This window comes from Pholcus phalangioides, unplaced genomic scaffold (assembly GCF_987345545.1).
Source record: "Pholcus phalangioides strain wild (caught in Gottingen) unplaced genomic scaffold, Ppha-v1.0 ptg000003l_1, whole genome shotgun sequence".
NCBI classification, from domain to species: Eukaryota; Metazoa; Arthropoda; class Arachnida; order Araneae; family Pholcidae; genus Pholcus; species Pholcus phalangioides.
The window spans coordinates 12,274,425-12,297,740 of record NW_028301596.1 but is presented as its reverse complement, the minus strand read 5'-3'; the positions used below and the strand labels follow the sequence as shown (position 1 = coordinate 12,297,740).

The following is a 23,316-nucleotide window of genomic DNA, read 5'->3' as shown; positions in this document are numbered from 1 at the left end:
TGCTATCAAGAGCCACGGCTTCGTTTTACACGAGAGAGAGAGAGCCATGGAGAGATCACTCTAGAGAGAGAGAAGAGTGATCATGAAATTCTAGATGTCTTTCTTGTCTCGAAGCCACACATACACGCGCTCTAAAAGCCTCTTATACTCGTGACTGATGAGCAGTTTTTCCAATTAAGAAATGGCGGCAGGACTTTGAAAGGTGTCTCCTTTCTTTGGACTCGAACTGTCATATGCATTTCTTTTTTTTATATGAATGTATTTTTTTATGTCTTGCCTTTCGTTCTAATGATATATGGAGAAGATTTGATGATAAACAGTTTCTCTAGCCATTGGAAAAGATAAAATGTTTCTTTTAGCCATTCATAAGACCGGAAATAGTCTGTTTTTTTTTGGAACTTGAAGAGTGTTGATGAGAGACTTTTGATGTATGGACGATCTCTATCGATAGTTCCGGTAATATGCATGTTGTGTTTTTGAGAAAAGGTGTGTGAACTGTAGTGAGAATCATTTCTCAAAGGGGCAACGACATTTTGATCGATTGTCATTTGTTGAAATTTCTGTATCGATATTCAAATGGCATTTTTACAGAGTTTTGAAAGGTAAATACTGTAATATTCGACGGGAAATATTTTGCGTATCACAACCTCGATATTTGTCGAAAAATGGCTGAAAATGACGTTGTAATACAGTGTCTGAGCGTCCTCATTTTCTTTATTATTGCCCATTATTATACATGGATACCGTTTCTGAAATTCATGTCGTTGATTTGCTGACATTACCTAAATTATTATTATTTGATATTGCATAGCGTTGGTGTTTCTGAACTACGGATTTTTTTCGCTCTTGGCGGAGCGTCTTTACGATGTCAGTGTACTTGAGGAGCACCTTAAGTTGATTTTATTTCCTCTTGTTTCGACATCCATATTGCACCAAGGTTGATCAAATAAAAATGTAACGACAGTCTCTGTTGATAAAATACGCGTTCCATTCAGCAGTAATTGTCTTCCGAATAAGGTTGTAGCGGAAGGTATGAGAGTGGTGGGTGAACTGTGGCGTAGACTCCCTTCAACTGTGAGAAAATGACTGACAAAAATAAATACAGTCAAACCTCGTTAATGAGTCACTCTTGGGAGAGCAAAAATATGACTTAGTAAGAGGAGTGACTCGTTAAACGGAGTGAACCATAGCTGTGCCAATTCCTGCCTGAGGACAATTGGGACTTCCAAAAAGTGACCCGGTAAGCGGAGTGACGTGTTAACCGGGCGACGCACTAACGAGGTTTGACTGTACTGAGTATGGTGATCAAGTTTGCTGTTCACACAGCCCCCCCCCTCCCCTTAAAGAAAATTTCTGCTCATTCTTTTGGATGCCTTTTGAGGGATGAGGGTGACACTTACAGACTGTAAGGTGGGTGGTCCCAGTACTTCCCAGAGGAATTTGACGAAAATTGTCGTGCAAAACGCAACAATCCCTAATTTTTGTTCGTATGACGCGATACAGACGTTACAATGTCTCGAGTCGGGTTTTCCTAGGAATAAGGCTTTTTGCACAGTTCGAACCGAACTGGATCATTTCGCGCCAGCACAAACGTGTTACATAATTGCGCCACGCGTTTGTGTTTTCCAGCATGGCGCAGCAGCTCAAGTCGGCTATATAATGTATGGCCCTGGTATCAGCTACTCTGTCGTCTTCACGCTCCGGTTTGAAGGGAAGGCAAGAAAACATAACAAAAAATGAAGAGAAGATCGGTGAAACAAGCGGCGCACGACGCATTTGACTCCTTCAGAAGCAGTCCCCCCACCATCACGCCCAAAGTAAAGCGCTGCCGTGAACAGTATTGCGCTCTGTAAAAAACCGTCATACCGTTTTTCTCATTGGTGAGTGGACGGCGTGTCGCGCTGGGTGATTCACGTTGCGCATGGCACAGAAAATCTGCTCCTAGGAAAATCCGGCCTTACAGTGCGTGCTGTTGACAGTCTCTCAGCGCGTTCCAGGAACTCATCCAGCATGTGGTCCTTGGCGATCAAAGAAGATACCAACTTTGAGAGCTTTAATTTGTTCCCTTTCTTAACCTTTTCCACCCATGTCTTCCTTTTAAATATAAAAGGAAGACACCCCTTCTGTCTTACCCAGGGTCCCCATTCTCATCCAGGACCTTTCTACTTTTGAATTATTGAGTTAATCTATAGAGAACAAGAATTTTTTAGACCCCTTGGGTTAGAGTTAAGTGAGCTAACCTTTTGTCCTAGTTCTATGTAGGGCCATCTAACAAAAGTCCTCCACAAAATTTCACACTTTTTTGATGACTGGTTTCGCCTGTAGGCTACTTTAAAATAGGGTCTTTTAATTATAAACGCCCTGTATGTATGTATGTATGTATTTTTTATGAGTAACCCTTGGCGAGGAAAACAATGCTACAATTCTGCTGAAATTTTTTTACGGGGAAAAAAATGAACTTGGCGAATATGTGAGATGAATATTTATGGTCATATTCGCTATAACACAATATATAAATTATGCAAATTACCCTTTACTCCTGATTTTAGTGAAGATTGGGCATTGTGTGTGTGTGCGTTCACACATGTGTGTGTGAAGCAAGCTTCGTAGAAAAAAAAGTGGGGAGGGGGCATGTTTATATGAAGAACAGTCGGGAAGTGTGAAATAGGGAGATGCTTCGTGTAGTGGTCATGTGAATGAGCAAGTCGGGGCGTGAAGCATTGAATAAATCTTTCTCTCACCCCTAGGTGTCAATACAATAACATACATAACACCAAACATGGCCCCCGCTCTGTCCCTTGAAACCAATACAATAACAGACAAATGTTCCTTGAATGCCATAGAAACGGTAGCAAAAGCGACAAAAAAAAAAAAAAGAAATTGTTGTTATATTCGAAGTGGTTGCGTTTTCATCGATGTTATAAGCAGGATTCGTTGACTATAGGAATCAGTCTGGACCACATATCATTGACGTTATAGCGCAGGTGTCGTCACAACCGAGTGTAACTGCACTTGAAGCGAAAACAGTAACTTAGCGTTTTTATTTGATTTTTCAAGACGATAAAAAAAAAGAAGAAATTTTAAGAAATCAGGGGCATCGGTAAAATTTATTAATCCTTTAAGCGACATTAACGAGATATCTCGCCTCCTTAGCATTGACAAGCCCAGATATTTTGTGAAGTCGATTTCTCAATGGAAAACTTACCTTTACTTATTCAATAAAACACGTGGGGGGGGGGGGGTATGTGCATTGCTTTGAATTTTCATGAATTAGTGAGGGCACTCTTCACAAAAATTCTTGGGGGGGGGGGATCAAGTGCCCTGAATCTTAGGGGTTTGGCTACCTATGCCCCGTCCCCATCCCAGGTGAAGCAGTCAAGAGATTTCACGTTTGAAGCTCAATTTACTAACAAGAAGAGTGTGAGGTGTTTACAATTTTATCATTTCAGGGCTTCTCATCATTTAGAACGCTCCCGCTTAGTACGACTGAGTTTTGCGAATTTAACTTTTTCCCTGTATAGATAATGTCAATTTTTCCCGGATACAACGTTTAAATTGTTTTGCTATTCCCGCTTACAGGCACAATAATAATTTGAATATGTATTTTGTTTTCTTTTTCTCTCACTTTGTCCAACAATAGTGTGTACAGGGCGAGCATAAACTGCCCTTACCAAGTGTGGTCATAATTTTTAATTTGCATTTCCTGCAATGCTAATCTTAGTTAATGACCACAAACTTTTGTCATTTTTGGGCATAAAAGTCATTTTCTTATGCCACGTGGAGATAAATCCTGTGACGAAAAACACTAATAAGTCATGCCATTCCCAGAGTTCAGCCTGTTTTGTTTTTTTTTTACTCAGGGCTGCTGATATGTCAGGTCTCATTCCTTTCTGTATTTTTTTTTTCTTCTGTTGCTGTTTCCAACAGCAGCAGCAGTGAATCATCATCCCTCAGTCTCGACATTTCCACTGGATACGATGATGGCGGCGGAAGGAGAGGGTACGGCAGTATATCCCGTGTGTGGGTACAGGAAGGGAACTTTTCTGTACGTATTGATTTTCGCTTCCACGAGGAGTTTTTAATCATGGGTCCACGGCAAAAGAGAAAAAGCCACCGAACCGCGAACTGTGAAGCCCCGTTTTTCCGAACACAAGAAAAACGGAGCCACGCCCGCTGCTATTTCCTCCCCCTTCAAACACAGCTACAAATATTTTCCGAGAACTACCCGGGGTTCTTGGATTCGATACACAAGCAGTTTTTATTCCTTTGCCCCCATAGGCACTGCAGCACATACATTTTTGTTATTTCAATTTTCAGCTGGATGGCTTTTTTGACAAAAGCGGTGGATACGGGGGTTGTTATGACTTGTGAACTGTTCGGCAATAGGAATAAATATGAAAGCGTATCTATTTATGTGCAGTACTGTATGTATGGTGCATTTTTTGTTTGGTTGCTTATGCATAACTTTCTCATATTTGTTATAATGCATGAGGACAAGGGGCTGTTTGTCGAATTTGCGAACGGCCGCAAAATTTCAGGGCCCCCAAATGACCGCCTTTTATACTGTATTATAGGTACAGCCCACATGCCACACACACACACACACCCTGCGTTCTCCTCTGTCTCAAAGAAGGCTACGTATAAAGGGCCCCAAAAATTTGTATTTTCCAAGGGCTATAACTTATGGGGAACACGCCCTGCATGAGAGTATCAGTAGCCTACTTGTTTAAAATTAGATACTGGAAACATGGTTTACAACATTTGCCAAAGAAGAAGGAAATTGTGGCCATATTCCTTGAACAATCACTTTGAAACAATATATATCCCCAACCAATGTCTTGAATCTTGAATATTGGCAAGGTACAGGAAGGGAACTTTTCTTCTAATTACTCTGATGACAAAAAATACTATAACAGGGCCCGACTTTAACATGAAGGGCCCTAGGCAAAGGAGGAATAAGGAGGCCCCTGTTTACTGAGGTCAAAAATATTTGGTTAACTAGTTGGTGTAGTTTAAATTTTGGGCCTCCAAAATTATGGAGTCATGGGCAAATGCCTCACTTGCGCATGCTGAAATCGCATTGTATAATAACTATCCTTCAAATACAAACCGGATATCGAAAACTACGATTTCAATCAACTTTAAAAAAATGATAATAATAATATAATCTGGTTTTTTAGTTTTATAGTTTTTCCGAAAAATAAAACTTTTTGGTCAATGTTTCTTGTAATACTAAATTTTTCACTGATGATCCCCAAACGGTGTGCCGCGGCACTCTTTTCTACCTTGAGAGCGGTTAGGAATGCCGCGAGACAGGTGGAAAACATGAATAGAATATACAAGAGTTTAAGAAAATGACAATTAATACTGAAATAGTAGTTGGGGAAGAATTTATAAATACAAATGAAGAAAGTATGTGTAACGATAACGAGCTTGCTGGAAAAACAAGTCTAAATGCGCATGCGCTATTTCCCCCCCCCCTTATGTTTTAAAAACGATTTTGGAGATAAAAAAAAAATTCTATGCATTCAGAGAAAATAGTAAAAAAAAAGTGGAATTTCCGAAGAAAAACCCCTTTTTTTTTTTTTTTATTATTTCTGTTCGGAGTTCTCCGAAATTGCTATCCATAAAATAAACTTGGCAAAGAGAAGAACGCTGTACAAGACAGCATAAATTATTTCCCAGGGTCCATTTCTGCCTCAAAAAGCGTACAAAAGCGGTCCCCCCACCCCCAACTTTTTTTTTTAAAACTACGATATACATTCAATTTTAGTTTTGTTTTGTGTTTGAAGGGATAGTGGGGGTAACACGGAAATGTACTCGATGCTGTTTTTGAGGATGTTAAAGCTATTCTTTTTAATGGAAGTTTGCTTTCTTTTTCTGGTTGGAAGGTAGATGTTGGATGGACAGACACATCTTCTCTGGTGAATCGTGTAACGATTTTATATCCTCTTGGAAAATACAAGTTTCTTGAATTTATTATACGAGGGGGGTAGGAGCCAGGAAACGAAAATTCCAGACGCAATTTACTGCTTTATGATTTTATTCCTCCTCTCCCCTGATCTGTTTCGACTAAATAAAATAGAATATTTTTCGTTATAGATTTTTATTTCTCTCATGTTCTGTCCGTAATAATTCTCGTGGAAATGCGGGTCGGAAATAGGATGCATGTTTCATTCTTTTGGCATGATTATACCTCGTTACTTCGTGGGGAATGGGAATTATATATTATGACTGGATTTTAAAGAAATGGATCTTTACGTGGAATGGAAATTTTATGTATAGTGTCTCGAGATTCAATGCAATGATTGAATTTTTAAGGAGAGGAATATATAATGAGTACGGGTTAAACCCGGGTTTTTTCAATCTTTCAGACATTTCGGGCCAAATTGAAACTTTCCATGGAGCCCACTGGCCCATAAATCCTGCCGTGGTATTCAGAATTGTAATATTCATAAGGACTTAATGTAATGTACATTAATGTACGTCTTGACCTTTTGAGCGGTACAGCGGAGAGAAATATCCCGGAACCCTTTTCAAAATCTTTCCCTCCCCTTAAATTTTTTTTAATGAAATAGGGCATGGCTGGACAAATCCCAGGCGTCAGGTCACCATGGCGACTAAAAAATTGAGATTAGCGCCTAATTTTTTTTTTATATGTTTGATAACGGAAATGAAGTCTTGGGACCACAAAATTTTCTGACATTATGTAAGCCTGTCTGCTAACCGGGAGAAGGGTCCGTAAGTCCCGTAGAAGTCGAAGAATATACTATGTTGGATCAGTTTTATTGGAGGAAAAATGCCTGGCGCCTAAGAAGTTTTTCTGGCGTTCAAATATTTCCCCGATTTGTCATGCCCTGAAATTACGATTAAATTTATTCCGATTTTTAGCAGGTGCAAACTGAAGGGTGTAAAGAAATTGTTCCATTGAAAAATGGAACTTTACGTAATATCTGGGTTTCTCAATGCGAGAAATAAGAGGCTTTTAAGGAGGCGAGATAATTCGTTAATGCCACTAAGCGTTAAATGATGGACCTTCAAAAATAATCAACCCTTTAATTGGTAAGCATTGAATTACTCAGGAGAAAATTTTTTTTTGGGGTGTTATATTGAGCGATTCAAGTCCCTGAATGTCATTTCACGACAAAAAAAGAATTATTGTCTCAGTATTAAAAAAAATAATATGCTGTTGCACTATATTAGGGAACACACTGTATTTATATAATTTACATAGATTAGAGTAATACAAGAATGCCATTTATTGTTAGTTAACTTACTTTTCTATCGTTGATGAAGAATGCTCAGTAGTATGTCTCCTCCATGCATGGTATTTTCCTCCGAAATGCAAGGGTAAACAATCGTTTTTGCTTGGCTTGTCAAGAAATAGGACACATTGGCGCCTTTGAGCGCTTCTGCTGGTAATTATAGCTACTTCATGAACAGTTACAAGAGAAAAATCGAATGTTTAGGAGTTGCTTAGAAGCATCAATGCCAAAACAAACCCAAAATATACAATGTCTTTATCTGAAAAATATAAGAAAACCATGCTGCTTGAGAGAAACATTGCCAAATAAAGGGTTAAATGCTTTTATTTATTCTAAAATTATTTTTTCAATTTAATCTGAAATTACTTCAAGATTCTGAATTTTTTTTTCTGCTCATATTTCTTGAAAATCGCTTGTATTTTGGGTTTATGACATTTATGTTTTTATGGGAATTTTCTCAATAGCCACCTCATTGGGCATTTTGCTTGTTGTGTCCCTTGAAGTTTTGTTGTATTTGCATCGATAATTCTGGAATTTCTTTCAATAATTCTGGAATTGTATTAAAGCTTGAACTTACTTCTTTCTTCACTAATTCAGGACTTGACATATCCCAAACCCCCTTTTGGACTATGTTACTTTTCTGTGTGTGTCCCCAAGTCCGAAATAGAGCCCTCGCTGGCCCTTGAATTCGGTATTCAATTGGAAAACCAATCAATTTCTCTCGGTTACGAAATCCGGAATTAGCATTGAGCACTCGTGAGTACCACTGTGCTCGCCATCAACAGGTTGGAGATTCTTGGTTTTGTCCTATCATCACAAAAACAACCGAACATTTGTGCGAGTAATGCTATTCAGTATCACTGATTCACGAAATATTCATTGAGAAACTCTCAAAAAAAAAAAAAAAATTCTGAGAGTTATCGTAAATTAGAAAAAAATCGTAAAAGTAACAGGTATCTTCTAACTTGAAACATCGACCGTTCTCACATCATTTAATATGCCTAATCTCCCTCTGAATGGATTAGAATAATGACCAGATAACTTGTAAATACGCTATTAGTTTACGAGAAATTTTTCTTAACGTCTTCCACAGACGTGTAAATTGGAAATCCGGACGACAGCATGATGTATGAAAGTATATGAAAAAAAAACACACACGAAAACATTCTATTTATTTCTTTTGACGAATTATTACTCTTCAAGTAATTGGTTAATGCATCCAAAGACGGGGGTTATTATGCAGATGAAAGGTTGCGTCCTTGTTGGGCAATATTCTAAGGATTGGTCCATCTTTTTCTCTAGTCTACAACATCTGCCGAGTATTTCCAAGTCCATCAATTACCTGACCCCCATACTCACCCTCAACCCCTTACTTTTCCAACTTGATGACCTAATGTATTTTTTCTCATTGCCTTTGAAAGAAAAAAAAAACCTGACTCAGACTATTATGGTTGGCCTCTGATGGACTCTTCTGATTCGTTTTTGTTTCATCGATAATTTTTTTCTTTCTCCCTCCTATCTTGTCGGCAATTCATTCTAAAAAAGACTAGAGGAATTCTCCTTCGACGACAGCCAACCGTTAACTAACGACTATCCGCTCCCATACAATAACAAGGCGGCAAGGAAGCCCAATCTGACATTAGCCCTTGAGGCAAGCGCAGGTAGGTAGGCTTCTTTTGGCCCCGTGAAACATTAAAAAAATAATAATAATGAGAAACGTCTTCCAACGGTCCTTAAGAAATTTTTTTGTTTCTTTATTCTTGTTCTTACCTGCCTATTACGATTTTTTTTTTCTGCATGTCCATGCATTTTCTCTAGCTTGTTCGAAGATATCCCTCCAGGCTATTAGTTTTTCGGCTTCTTAATGTATGTCTTGTGAAGAAACAAGCAAGCAAAAATAAAAAACCGAGGGGTGAACTTGAAATATTTCGCTAGCTCGTTAATAAAGAAGAAAAGAAGGAAACTTTTCAAGAGATAAATAAAAATAGAAGAAGTGCTTGGGAAAATTATCTTTTCGGATTTGTCTCTTGGAGCTATTGTTTTCTCTTTATCCGCGTTTTCTCGTGGATATGACCTTCGGATATTTTGGTTATTTCAGCTCTGATCATTTGATTTTTCTTGCAGCCTTCTTTGGATACACAATCAAACTCGGTTATAACGACATCGAACACTCCGCGAATTTTTTTTCGTTAAAACCCTTTTAGCATGAACAAATGTGTGGATTGCTTTTCCTCGCTGTAGAATTGCTTTTTTTTTTTTTTAACGTCGGAGAGTTAAGCCCTGGCTTAAAAGGATTGTGTAAGTTTTAAGTTAGAAATATGGTGTGAACTTTGTGGGCTTTCATCAGAGGGCAGCTCTTTTTTTTCAAGTGGTTTTTAAGATGGCTTCCAGGTTGAAGTGTCTGCAGGAAAATTGCGGTTTATTACATAAAATTTAGCGATAAAATTCTGAAAAAAATTGTATTTGAAGACGAATATGCATCGCATCATCTTGGCTGAAAAAATTTGGATGAAGGGAATTATATTTCTCTTCACAAAAAAAAAAAAAAATGTATATATATAGAAAAAATTTGAAGAAAAAAATAAATAAAATAATGACTTAATGTCATTGATGGTTTTCAATTCATTTTTGGGTATTAAAAATGCAAAAACATTTAGAAAATTCCAAAAAGAGAATGTTTGGGTCTGAAAGGGACAACGAGAGGTGTCGTTACAACCGAGGTTGACATTTTCTCAGGATCTGTTTTGGCGAAAAATAATATCGGATGTGCAATTAAATACTGTGAATGGAGCAGGGCCTCTTATTAGACTCGGGGCCAACAAAGCAGAATGTTTAGTACTGTTCTGCGACGAGCCCTCGGCTGACTGGAAATGTTCTACGGTAAAAATCCCCATACATGTAAGTGTTTTGAATTTTTTCTTAAAATTCTTCCAAATTGTTCTGCAGTAGCGGTAATATTTCGGCACATTCTGCTTTGGGGCTCGGAGCCATAAGTTCTTGATAATTTCGGGGACTTTCCCCCCCCTCCCAGCCCCGATTTTATGTATGCGGGGGAGAGGAGTGAATGCCGATTCAAAAAAAAGTAATATTTTACATATTCATACATTATTTATTATACATACAAAAAGATATTCACAAATCCCACGCGGGGATGGATGCCGATTCAAAGAGCCATACATTTTTCCCTTTATGTACAGGGGTGCTGAGAAACAGGCGGCTGTAGCATGGAGGTATCCAATTGTGATTTTGGTCACCATAATCCAATTGTGATTTTGATCGAGAAAAATACGGGATATCACCGATTCTCACCAAAATTTTTGCCGGCGAAATCGTCAGATATTGCTCACGAATAACCCTTCGCGAGAAATACGTTGTTACAGCAAATTTAAAATGTATTTCACGCAAAAAAATAAATTGAAATAACAGCAAATGCGTGAGATGAAATTTATATTTACCGTAAAACGGAGTGAATAGAAACGAAACATTGTAAAGCGCAAACATATTACCATATTATATTCACAAAAGAATTTTCCATTATCATGTTAGCCAACCGAAAAATAAATTGGGAACGAAAATTCTTCTCTGTGAATATAATGCGGGAATATGCTTGTACCTTTTTACACTGTGTTTACAAAGTTTCATTTCTATTCACCCCATTTTATGAAGTATAGTTATATTCATTGTAACACTATTTTATTTTCAAATTTATAAATTTATAAATTATGCAAATACCTTTCGTTCATCGATTCCAATAAATATTATGAATTGAAGTAAGCATTGTTAAAGAAAAGTGGGGACATTTTTATGATTAATAAGTCAGGAAGAGCTAAGTTATAAGAAAATATGGCACATCCACACATATACAGGCCGTGTCAATGAGCAAGTCAGACAGTCAAGCATGTGATACACCTATTTTATTTTCAGTGTCATGTATCAGTAGAACAACAGATAAGCATTGCCTTAATGGGCAGAACTGTAATTGTAGGAATTCCGTTGGAGAATGCCATAAAAACTGAAGCAAAAGAGATGAAAAATGTGTCGTTATATTCGAGGGGTTGATACGTTTTCATTGATGTATTGAGCAAAAGCAAAATTCATTTCTATACATTATTCTCAATGGGAATCAAGCCGGGTATCCAATAGTTAACATTGTAGCTGAGGTGTCATTACAACGGAGCTTATTGTACCAAGTTTGATTGTATATATAATTTGCACACTATATAGTAAATTTATAGTAGAAAAAATTGTTACACTGTGCTTTCATGGATTCGTATACTTTGGGACTTTTATTTAAAGCTCTGTTATAAACTCAACAAACATTAGCCAAGGCATCTTCAACCCACTGCTTGCGAGCATCAGTGTGCTTCCCCCAGAATCACACAGAGTGCTCGATGCTTGTGTTCGATATCCTTTTGAGAGCACTTGATCAACATTCCAATTGAAGTTTTTGTGCAAAATTATATTCAAGGGTTGAAATCACCCTGATTTAATTCATCCATATATTAAACTTATCGTAAGGGGTGCTCTTCTTTTTTCATCATGGGTGCAGGCAATGCTCACAGCTGGAGAGAGGTTGAAGACCTCTTCGTTAGACTCTAGGTGAAGTTGTTTATTATGCAGCACTCTTCCTTTCTCTCCCAACATGCATGTTATAATGAGGGGTTACTGCATATATGAGGTCGATCTCAGGGCCTGTAGACCAGAGCCCTATCAGCCTCCTCTTTGTTAGGTCATGGGCCACTAGATGGGAGTATGGATTTCGATTATAGATTCTGATGTTTTAAATTTTGATCATACACTTTGTTTTCTGAAGATAATTATATTTTACCCTCTTCTTCTTCTCCTTCAGGGATTGGAGATCAGGCTCGTGTTCAGCTACAAAGTCCAGAATCACAAGATAAACTGATCGAAGGTTCAGAAATGGCCCTACGTTGTAAAGTGGAAGGGAGCTCAGAAGTGAAATTTGAATGGTATCATAATGGGCTGCGGATGTTCCGCAATGAGCGCATATCTTTCCGGAACAAGCGCCTGCATCTGAGTGGCATAACACCTTTGGACAATGGTATATACTCCTGCAAAGCAATCAGTGAAGTTGGGGTTGTGGAAAGCTCTGAGAACTTTGCTCTTAAACTGCCGAGTGAGTGTTTATGCATTGTATAAGTTTATATCATATAGTGTGTCCAAATCATGCTGCAAGAGCGTGTTTGATCCATACTTTATCATATTGTATTGTATCTAGGTGACGATGCAGCACAAATTATGGACCTCCCACAGCCGGTGACCACAAGAAAAGATGGTTCTGCCCGTTTTGATTGTGTATTCAAAAATGCAGCTGTTGTCGAGTGGTATACACTTACTAAAGACGTGCCCATAGCAAATTCTTCTAGGTTAGTATCTAGCAAGAGGCAGATTTAGCAGCGGAAGCACCGGGTGCATGTCCAGGGCCCCAACTTCTGTAAGGCCTTGTAAAACCCAAACTTTACACTTTTTTTTTAATTTAAAGGGTCCAATATTTTCTACTGTGCCCAGTGCCTCAACCACCGTGCCCGAGTGGCATGGTGGTAAGATGTTTGTCTACCATTGTGAAGGTTGTTGTCAGGGTCCTGGGTTCGAACCCAAGGGGGGAATATAGATAAGGTATTTTCCCTAATGAACTCAAGGTGACCACCGACAGACAACGCCTTCACTTCCAACTTATCTCACTAATGGCAGTAAATTTGATCATTTTAAAGTAAGAAATTATTTTATACAGCATTATATACAGTAAATCTCTCACGCACACACATGCTGAACCAAGTTTACTGAACCTATCTGAACATACCTTACCTACTAAACAGGTCAGAATGAAATTTTATCAGCAATAATGTGTTTTCTAGAAAATAGAGAGACAGACCAGGTAATATAGTTATGTACATAGTTTACATGTAAGAAACAAACATCGTTTAAAACTGGAATCTCTGCTGCCACCTATCAAATTAAAAACACAATTGCTCACTAATGCTTGGATTGAAATTGATGACCGGTCCTTGATTAATGTGCTGCACTAATAAAAAACAATATGGTATGATATTATTAACTGATTTATAAAAAATAATATTTTGTTAAATCATTGTGCTTGCTTCAAAATTTTAACAGTTAACAGTTGTTGTTTAGGTGTAGTAAAATAATATACAATTATTTAATACACAATACTTTACAATACAATTTAATATACAATATTAATTAAAAATTTTCAAAGTGTAAGCTCTCCTTCTCTCCTTGGCTTTTACGACTGTTTTGATTACACTTACTGGAAGCCAAGGAGGATGTGGACCTGGTAAATTTCTACCAATTTTATTTTACAAAACCCAAACAACAACTGTTAAAATTTTGAAGCAAACATAATGATTTAACAAAAATATTATTTTTTATAAATTATGTAGTAATATCATACCACATGTTGCTTTTTTTTAATGGAGCATATTGATCACGAATTGGTCACCAATGAATTATAAAAGTTGTGTTTTTTATTTGATAGGTGGCAGCAGAGCTTTTAGTTTAAATTATGTTTCTCAAATATGCATGTAAATTAAACTATGCATACTGAATTGTATTTTCTGGTCTGTCTCCATTTTCTAGAAGGCATATTTTTTGCTGATAAAATTTTATTTTGATTCATTTATTGGTTATAGACAAAAGTAACTAAGAAAGGCACCATTTTTTCATGGTGAATAAGTCCAAGTTAGAACCTGAGAATAAATGTTTTTGAGATTTTTTTTGCTGTGCAGGAAAATGCCCTATATTGTGTAAGGTAGCATGTTAGTTTATCAGTCCAAATAGATATAGAAATTCGGTGCAAAGAGAAACAACAAATCTGTGCAGGCGTAAAGTAAACTGCAAATTTCATTCAGACGAAATTTTTCCTTTTTTTTATACAAAATTTAGATAAATTTGATAATGATGTTTATCAAAAACAATAGAGCAAAGTCAAGTAAAAAATAATAATCCGATCTTCATGAAGCCTATGACAAATGGATTTGTTTGTGAAATGATTATAATTTGATTAACTAAATTGTTCTTCTGTGGTAGTCATTTCGAGACAGATATGAGATTTGTAGTTTTGGTTTGATGTTTCAGATTCACAGTCTATCCAAATGGATCCCTTGGCATATCTGGTGTCATGAATAGCGATGAAGGTGTATACAAGTGTGTTGGCATCAGTGCTATTAGCAAAGAGGCTCCACAGCAGGTGTATGCTGCAAGGTTGAAAGTTGCCTGTAAGTATATACTCAACCATTTTCATTAAAATTTCTTATTTTCCGCCCAAAAACACATCATTATTATCTTTGAGCTCTTTTACATTGTCATTGGGCTCCTGAGATCTCTTGTGAAACATATATATATAGTGACTGCAAACATATATATAAGTTAGCAGCATAAAGCATTAAGTTCTTAACCAGTGGTCCACTGACTCTTTGGGCTCCTTGCTACATACTTCAATTGCTACATACTGAATATTATTTTGTATAAGAGTCCAGGGCCTTCATTTTACTGGAAAAGAGGGTCCACATGGACTTAAGCATTTATCTTATTTGCATGAAGGATCCATGGAGCACAAAACATTTAAAATCTCCGGGTATAAAGGAAAACTTGAATTGGAAATAGGTCGATTGCATAAGACAGTAGGTATGATGGCTGAATTGTGTCATTGTTTTGAAACTCTAAACTATGCATATTGTCCCCTGCACATGACCCTTAGATTTAATTGACATGTTTTACAAGGATTGTAACTGACCTCCACCACTTGAATGAAGTGGGGGAGACCATAGGAATTTTTTGTGTGTATGTATATGTGACCCTAACATACTATAGGCATTCTTTGCTTTATGTGGTCTAACTTTACGAAATTTTGGAAAGTTGATTTGAGAAATCTCAACCTGCAAAGGTTGGCCTCAAGTTAGATGTTAATCCTGAAAATGAGCTTGCAAGTTAAAGATATGACATAGTTAGAATAACAAAATTTGTTGGATTTTATGATTTGGTAGAGACAAATGCGGGGCAAACACTCAAATAAAATTTACAAGATCTTATTTTTCAATATCTTTTGATAACATTGACAATTCTATCTGAATTTTAATCAAAGGAAAAGATCCTAATAAAACTAGAATTGTATTTGCGAGGAATATTCAGAATTCTTTGGAAATTCTTGCTACTAAAATTTTCATAAAGATACAAGGAGTGCTGCTTATCACATGGATCTTGACTGTTTCATTAAAAAAAAATTATCAGCTTGTTATCAAACCAGGCTCTTTGGGAAAGGAAACTAGAATTAATCAGAAGTATTGAAGACAAAAGTAAAATGTATTAATTAAATTTATTCATATCTCTTAAATAAATTTGCTGGTTGAAAGTTAGAATCAAATTCATTCAAAATTTTTTTTTTTTTGCTGCTGGAGAAATTGGGTTAATTTTCTCTTATCTTTATAACACCCCCCCCCCCATCCCTATTTTATGAATGTTAAATTCAACTCGGTTTGCACAATTTTATCTTGTTGAGCTTGTTTTGTATCTTTGCTTTTTTTCCGACTGACTCAGCATGGAGTCGAGAATAGTATTCTTGCTAGTGTGTAATCATTTGTTTTTATAATGAATTTGAATACTTAGATTAATGATATAATAGAATATGTCATATTTTACGTCACTTCTGTCAATTAGAGCTGTCAGGAATCGAAAAATGGCAAAAAGTTCTCAGTCCAACACAGGACTTAAAAGAACTGATAAAAACTGGTTGAAAACAAAATAAAGACAATTCAAGGAATGCAAAAAATACCAATCATAAGCATGTTCTGGATAAGCAGGGGATAAAAATCAAGCTGTCCTAGGATGCTGGGGCGTTACCGGGTTAAGAGAGGCTGTAATGTCTGTTTTTAGTGTATCACGCTACTATATGTTTTATAAGGAAAGAAAAGTTTTGTCTCTCTATAGTATATTTGTTAGCTTGGCTGGATCGCAAGAGACTGCAGTCTGATTTCCAATGGAGACTACTAATTTTTCTTTTCGAAGTTTGTCTCTGTATTAATAGCTAGAAAGTAACTTTTCTTGATAGTGTTTTATTAGGTTGAGAAAAAAAACTTCTATCTCTACTGTCATATGGAATGTTTCAAAATTTGAGTTCATTAAAAAAATTTCTATTTCAATTTTCCAGATCTTGAAGAATTCGGTGAAGGTAATTTCGAGCCTCCAGTTTCACATAATGAGCTGAAGATTGTTCCAGTCGGAGGCCAGTTTGAAATAAGTTGTGTTGGCCCTGAAGGACATCCAAAGCCACACTTATATTGGGAGGATCCATCCGGACTTGTGATCAGTGATGCAGGAAGAATCCACGTTGAGAATTCCCAGCTCATCGTAGATAATGCAAAGAAAAGTGATACAGGAAATTACACTTGTGTTGCTGAAAACATGGCTGGAGAAGAGAGAGCTTCAGTGTATTTGTATGCTGCTTGTAAGTGGCTGATTCAATCCTTTTATGGTCTGATTTTGTGAAAATAATTTAATATAAGTTGTAGTTCTTAGATTTAAAACACTTTTTTTCTCCACTCTTGTCATACAGCACCACCTGCCATAACTCTCAACCCTGTAAGCGTACTAGCTGATGAAGGAAACGATGCTACACTTGTCTGTGAATTCACGGGTAGTCCTTATCCTGTTACTAACGTACGGTGGATAAAAGATGGAAAATATGTCAAGGAAGGTGGCACACGAGTCATGGTTTTCTCACACAATGGGACACTCATCATTCATAAAGTCACTCTCACTGATTCTGGTGATTACTCGTGTGAAGTCAACACTACAGGATTCCCACTCTTACAATCACAAACTGCTGGCCTATTTGTCAAAGGTTTGTTACTATTGATTTGTATCAGGTTATCTGAAATATTATCAAAGCTTCTGAAAGCAGCTCTTATGTGAAATAGCTTGTTTATTTAGTAGTTAACACATTCCCAAAGAATTTGATTGAGTAATTTAATTAAAGGGATGAAATTAACGGCACTTTTCAGTGTTTGGATCTCATATCCAATAATAAAACTGGCAGTTTCTACTTTGAGAATACTAAATCAACAGAGTTTTTGCAACAATTAATTATTGTTATTATTAATCATTAATTAAGTAACAATTAGTTGATTATATAACAATATGGACAAATATAGTCTTTCTATCAAATTTCGAAGAAAAAATTATTGCATCGTGACAGCGGTATGATTTATTATAAAAAATTATTGCATCGTGAGCTGGTAGCCGAGTGGTCCCTGGGGTCTAAACTAGAATTTAAATGAAAATATATGGAATTTGTGAAGGAGCCTAGGTAGTCATGTTACAATTTTTTTCTTGTGTGAATCGATAGTAATAAATAATATCAATAATCACTATGGTGAGAGCTGCAGAGGCTAGCCCATGTTAGTGTGATAGCACGCATTGTAAAGAACAACACAAAAGAATTGATATTGAAACAAGATTATATACGATCAGTTAATTATTAATGAATATTAATTATTAAGTGTCAGGAACTAGTAAGTTCATGCTTGTATCAATTCATTAAAAATGGGCTTTTACTGTTTGGAGTAAATTAATTAATTATAGTGGTCAATTAATTCATTGGTTAATCATTAAATAATTATAACTGGTGGATACATAATTTGGTTGTAGTTAAATATATCAATTTTAAACACATACAATAGTTTATCAAATTTATAGCGTATATTTATAGTATTCAAATTATAGTGCAGTGAGTTATATATTTCTCGAATCCAATTAAATAGATAATTTTGTTTTTTTTATGTATATATAATGTGGCTGCATTGAAGTAATTAATGGCTTCCTTTTTTACTTCAGAAAGATTGAAATTTGTTCCACCCCCAGTCAGCAAGCGCTTAGAGCTTGGTTCCCAAGCAAAGATTTACTGTAAAGCAAGGGGATCTGCCAGACCAGTCGTTAGATGGGTCAAAGAAGGCCACCCACTGTTCGAGTGGCCTTCTCATATTCAAGATGATAATGGAACTTTGTCATTCAAAGGAGTAACTCACGATGATGCTGGGAGATATACGTGTGTTGCCACAAGCTCACAAGGAATCATAAATACTACTATAAATGTAGACGTCATAGGTAATCATATTATATAGAATTTTTTATTATTGATCGATGGCTGAGAAACATTTTTAGTACAAAAAATAGGTTTTAGTTTTAGTACAAACTTGGAATTCTTTTCATTCTGAGACTGCTTTTTTTTCTTCCAGTGATGCCGAAATTCCAAGTTGAACCAATTGATACGGAAGCTTATGAGGGATACTCGGCAATGTTGCATTGCCAAGCTGCCGGTGATCCAATGCCCACAATTCAATGGGACAAAAATAATGTTCTGAATGGCTTCGATCAAAAGAGATTCCATGTGATGCCTAATGGTACTCTATTTGTCTCGGAAGTACATCTGGATGATGAAGGTGCATATGGCTGTACAGCAGGAAACAGTGGTGGTTTTAGGAGAGCGGAAGTGAGCTTGACTGTCAAGAGTGAGTTGAAAGTGCCCATAAAATAAATATATGCTGGTGTTCTGCATTCAAATAATGATAACTTCTTAACTCATGGGAACTTGAAAATAAGTAGAAAATTAATTTGAAAGTACATACATGCGTACATATCAACAATACTTAAAATTTAAGTACAGTAAAAGTCTGTTATAATGAGAGCCGACAATCACGGAAACAATTCTTGTTATAACAGACTTCTCATTATGAGCAAGTTTCAATATTTTTCTCTGTCAGCTACAACTTTGTAATTCTTTACTTGCATTATAATCAACTTTTAGATTATTTCAATGTGATATTAGCCAATGATGAGGATTTCAATCGTGAAATAGATTTCTCTAAAATGACTTGAGTAGAATTGGTATTCTCAAAAATGATTTAGCTGACTGATTGAACAATTAAAATTCTCGATTATCATCTCACAACTCATTTCCATAGCATTTATGGACTCATTAATATCTTTCTGCTGAGGCGTGAAAGTTGTTTTAGCATGATTTTTACAGAAACTACTTTAAACTGTGAGTTCCTGTCAGATAAACCCTGGTAGTGAAAGATGACAGTGATCATTCACCAGAAGTAACAAAAGTTGAATGGAATCAAATGAAGTTGTCATACGTCTCATATTTATATTGTTAAAACCTAAGAAAAATAAGGAAAGAGATAAAAAAACATGCTTTTCCTGTGCTCATATTTTTTTTAAAGTATCCTAGAAAAGCGTTTCTCAACCAATGGTCTGCAGACTACCTCTGTTTGACCTCCTCAGACTTGATAAAATTATTCACACTGTGTAATTGACATTAATAATATCCATATGGATTCAAAAATAAAATATACTTTCATACTTAGGGTCATCATACATCATCAAGGAGAATGCAGGAAATTGCTGTCTTAAATACGGGATATCACTAAATTTTTCCAAAAACTGCAATTTATTGCTTTAAATGTAACTTGCTAATTACTGCTAAAATTGTTGAAGGGTGTGGAAATAAAAGGCTGCTATGAATCGCAGTTAACAAAAATGTATAGTATTTCAGGAGAAAGAAAAAATTCAAATGATCGAATGGCCATATTTCAGTGAGAAAAATAAAATTTGGTAAACTGAGATCTTAGATAATTATCTGTAAAATACTGGACATCGCCAAATGCCATCAAAAACATTGTCAGAGGTAGGCACAGTTACCAATCATAATTAAAATTCCAAAAAATTGGGGGACAAAGCATAAAACCTGACAAATATGTGAGATGAATGTTTATAATTTTTGCCATAATTATCATAATATAATTTATGTTATCAAAACGCTGTGTGTATTCATGACTTTTGGTGAATAATAAAAATTCAAATAAGTATTGTTGAAAAAACCGGGCGAATGCCTATAAATAATTGAAACAATGAGAGTTACAAGAATGTCCCATAATACAGTACACAAGTGGTCCGTCAAACTGTTTTAGACATTTTACTGGTCCTTGTTTTCAGAAAGATTGAGAAACACTGCCCTAGAATAGTGCTTATATAAGGAGCATGTGCGATAATTGATAGTAATTGATCCTTGGTTCACTTCTTAAAAAGGGAGAAAGAAAAACTAAGCATTTTGAGTTTTGTTGATGTTCTAGCAAAAGTTTTCTGATTTTCAACTTGCCATGAATGTATTTTTCCCCCTCATTTTAGCATTGGCTCATTGGCAATCCCTTGTGAATTACACTAAAATAGTGAGATTCTTTCTTTTCAGCCAGACTCATTATATATATGAAACTTAAATTGTATGTAATTTCAATATTCAGCCATTTCTTTGACTAAATTTTTCATACTGTGGTTTATTTCTACAAACATGCCATAGTCTCTCCCAGTATTCACTTGCTATGCTTCTGTAACATTCTCATGCAACCTATACATTTATAACAAAAAGTGACCAGTATTCATATGAAGGTTCCGCAGAGGAATTTGGACAAGATGCATGTGTGGTTTAGTAGTAGTAGTATTCATATGAGTATTAAAAGTTACAAGTGACTTGGTTTGTTATTGCTGACACACAAATGACTATCTGATGTATTATATTAGGTGCTGAGTATTACAGTCCTAATCTGGCAGGCAAAGGTTTTGACACTGATTCAGGAGAGAACACAATGGTGAAAACAGTGACAATCACTTTGAGTGCAGCTGCAGTGTACATGTTTTTGGTGATTGGCCTGATGGTGTATTGCCGCATGAGGAGAGCTCGAAAGAAAGCTAGGCTTTTGGCTGAGGCAACTGCAGAAGGTAAATAATCATCACGTATAATCTTTTTTTTTCCTTTTCGCTTTTTATTAACCATGTTCTTGTTTGTTGCTGATTCATACAAAATTAAATTTGGGAATACTATGGCACCATAATGTATTTAAAGCATTGTCACAATGAAATGTGTAAAACTTTTGTACCCATCGTTAATGGAGTAATTAATATTTTTTAATATTATTTACTCCATTAATAATTTATTTATTTTTTGGGCTGCTTGACTATCGTGATTGTGAATTTCGACCCGTATTTTACTCTCTTAACTAATGAACATTTTTGGGCCCAATGAAGAAGCAGCTGTTATTCAAGCAAGTGGAAATTCTCAAGCACTAATGTCAAACAGCTGAAAATGTAAGGTTAACAGTTTCTCAGCAGGTAGGCCTTCAACACTATACTAGCATAATATTAAAATTTAGGCATCTGTCATTTGTATTTAAAAATATGGAAGACAGATGGTCTCACCGGTATAACGCAAAACAAGCATAGCTCTGGCAACAGAAGTACATTAGAGCAACTTGTATGCTCTTAACATCCAACATGTCCCTGCGCATATCAATTTCTGAAGGTTCGTCCACATATGCTTAATTACTTTAACCATGGGATAATAAACCCCCCATCCAAGATTATAGTGTTATTTTGCAGGAAAAATGTAACCCCCCCCCCCCCAGAAGGAAAAAAAATCTGAAAACCCCCTTGAGAAAATTCTGTGTACGCCTATGACTACACATGCTTTTAGACAACTTAGTGAAATCATATAGAGAATTTAGTTTTTGACAACTGTGACGAGTAGATAAGATACCTTCAGTCATGCTCGATTTTATGAATCTCCAATTCTCCTCTGGTCCTAAACAATATGCCATTTCTTTCAATGTCTTTCCATCTCTTTCTCTTTTATAAACTTTCGATTTCACTAACCAGTTGTTCAAGTCAACCCTAATATTTAAAAACAAGCATTGACTGTATATGAGGCAAAATATTAGAAACTTTATGCAAGATCATTTTTCATTTCTAGCATTGCATGATTGCTCGTGTTTTTCTCCTTTGATGTATTTCAATAACACATTTATCACAAGTTTTTACTCTGCTTATGAATAATATAATGTTATCTTAACAGTGCAGATTCTCTTTTAGTGATTTAAATGTATGATTTTATATAATCAAATCCTATTATTCAACAGTAGCAAAGAGTGAAAATGGAGATCTGCAACATGACACAGAAATGAATGAACAGGCTTTGTCTAAACCCCTCAGAGATGGAGGAAGCAATGGGAAAAGTGACGGTGAACTTCATTCTCACAGTTCGAGTTCTCATCACTCAAAGAGGAGTCGATCATCTTATGATAAAGTGCAGTTTCCACGTCATGATCTGCAAACCATGATGCTGTTGGGTATGTGATAATGTTTAATGAATGTTATTTTCATCCCATTCGTGAATGAAGAGAGAGACCTCCAGACAAGAAATCCATTGCATCTCTGTATTGCTTATGGTTTTGGTTTTTGCACAGATTTTATTGAGGCATAAAGCTAGAAAAATGAATGTGTGGTTACGTGTAGATGTTATAAAAAAATTATAATAAAATTAATAATAAAATTAGATTGAATACCATGGTTTTAAAAAAGAAGTGTATAAATTATATGAATATTTCAACTCACCCTGAAGTCTGCATTTTCTTCTCATAGGACATGGGGACTATGGAGAGGTTTTCTTGGCCAAAGCCAAAGGGATCATTGATCCTGAATCTGAGACTGTCGTTTTGGTGAAAGCTCTGCAGACAAGGGATGAGAATCATCACTTTGAGTTTAAAAGAGAGATGGACATGTTCCGTAAATTGAATCATGATAATATCGCTAAACTCCTGGGAATATGCCGTGAATCTGAGCCATTTCTTGTGATTATGGAATACAGTGATTGGGTGAGAAATCGATTTATGCATTATATCACTATATTTTATGGTATAGCACCAATATGAATCAATGTTTAGGAACATTATACAAGGAAGTGTTTGGATTGTTTGTATTTTTGAATTTATTTTTTCTACATTATCTGTAAGTAAATTTAACAAGCATTTTATGACTCATTCACCAAAATGATCATATTTAGTACCATCACTTAATTAATATGACATTCACACTGATTATTGTTTAATAGCTTACATTTGTAGTAGAACTTGTTACATTTGATGAAACTTCCAAAAAGTACTATTTTACTCAAAATTATACAAGT

General features: G+C 35.9%; 1 protein-coding gene across 1 annotated transcript in view; it reads left to right on the top strand.

Annotated features, from left to right (window-relative positions):
* Positions 1-23,316, top strand: part of LOC149088093 (inactive tyrosine-protein kinase 7-like) — an 86,401-nt gene that overhangs the window by 41,474 nt on the left and 21,611 nt on the right. The window contains exons 3-12 of the mRNA XM_089244248.1: positions 12,115-12,402; positions 12,505-12,652; positions 14,382-14,521; positions 16,450-16,746; positions 16,855-17,142; positions 18,135-18,404; positions 18,536-18,808; positions 20,880-21,077; positions 22,271-22,480; positions 22,773-23,005. Of these exons, the coding sequence (XP_089100374.1) occupies positions 12,115-12,402; positions 12,505-12,652; positions 14,382-14,521; positions 16,450-16,746; positions 16,855-17,142; positions 18,135-18,404; positions 18,536-18,808; positions 20,880-21,077; positions 22,271-22,480; positions 22,773-23,005 (2,345 nt within the window). The remainder of the gene's footprint in view (positions 1-12,114; positions 12,403-12,504; positions 12,653-14,381; positions 14,522-16,449; positions 16,747-16,854; positions 17,143-18,134; positions 18,405-18,535; positions 18,809-20,879; positions 21,078-22,270; positions 22,481-22,772; positions 23,006-23,316) is intronic.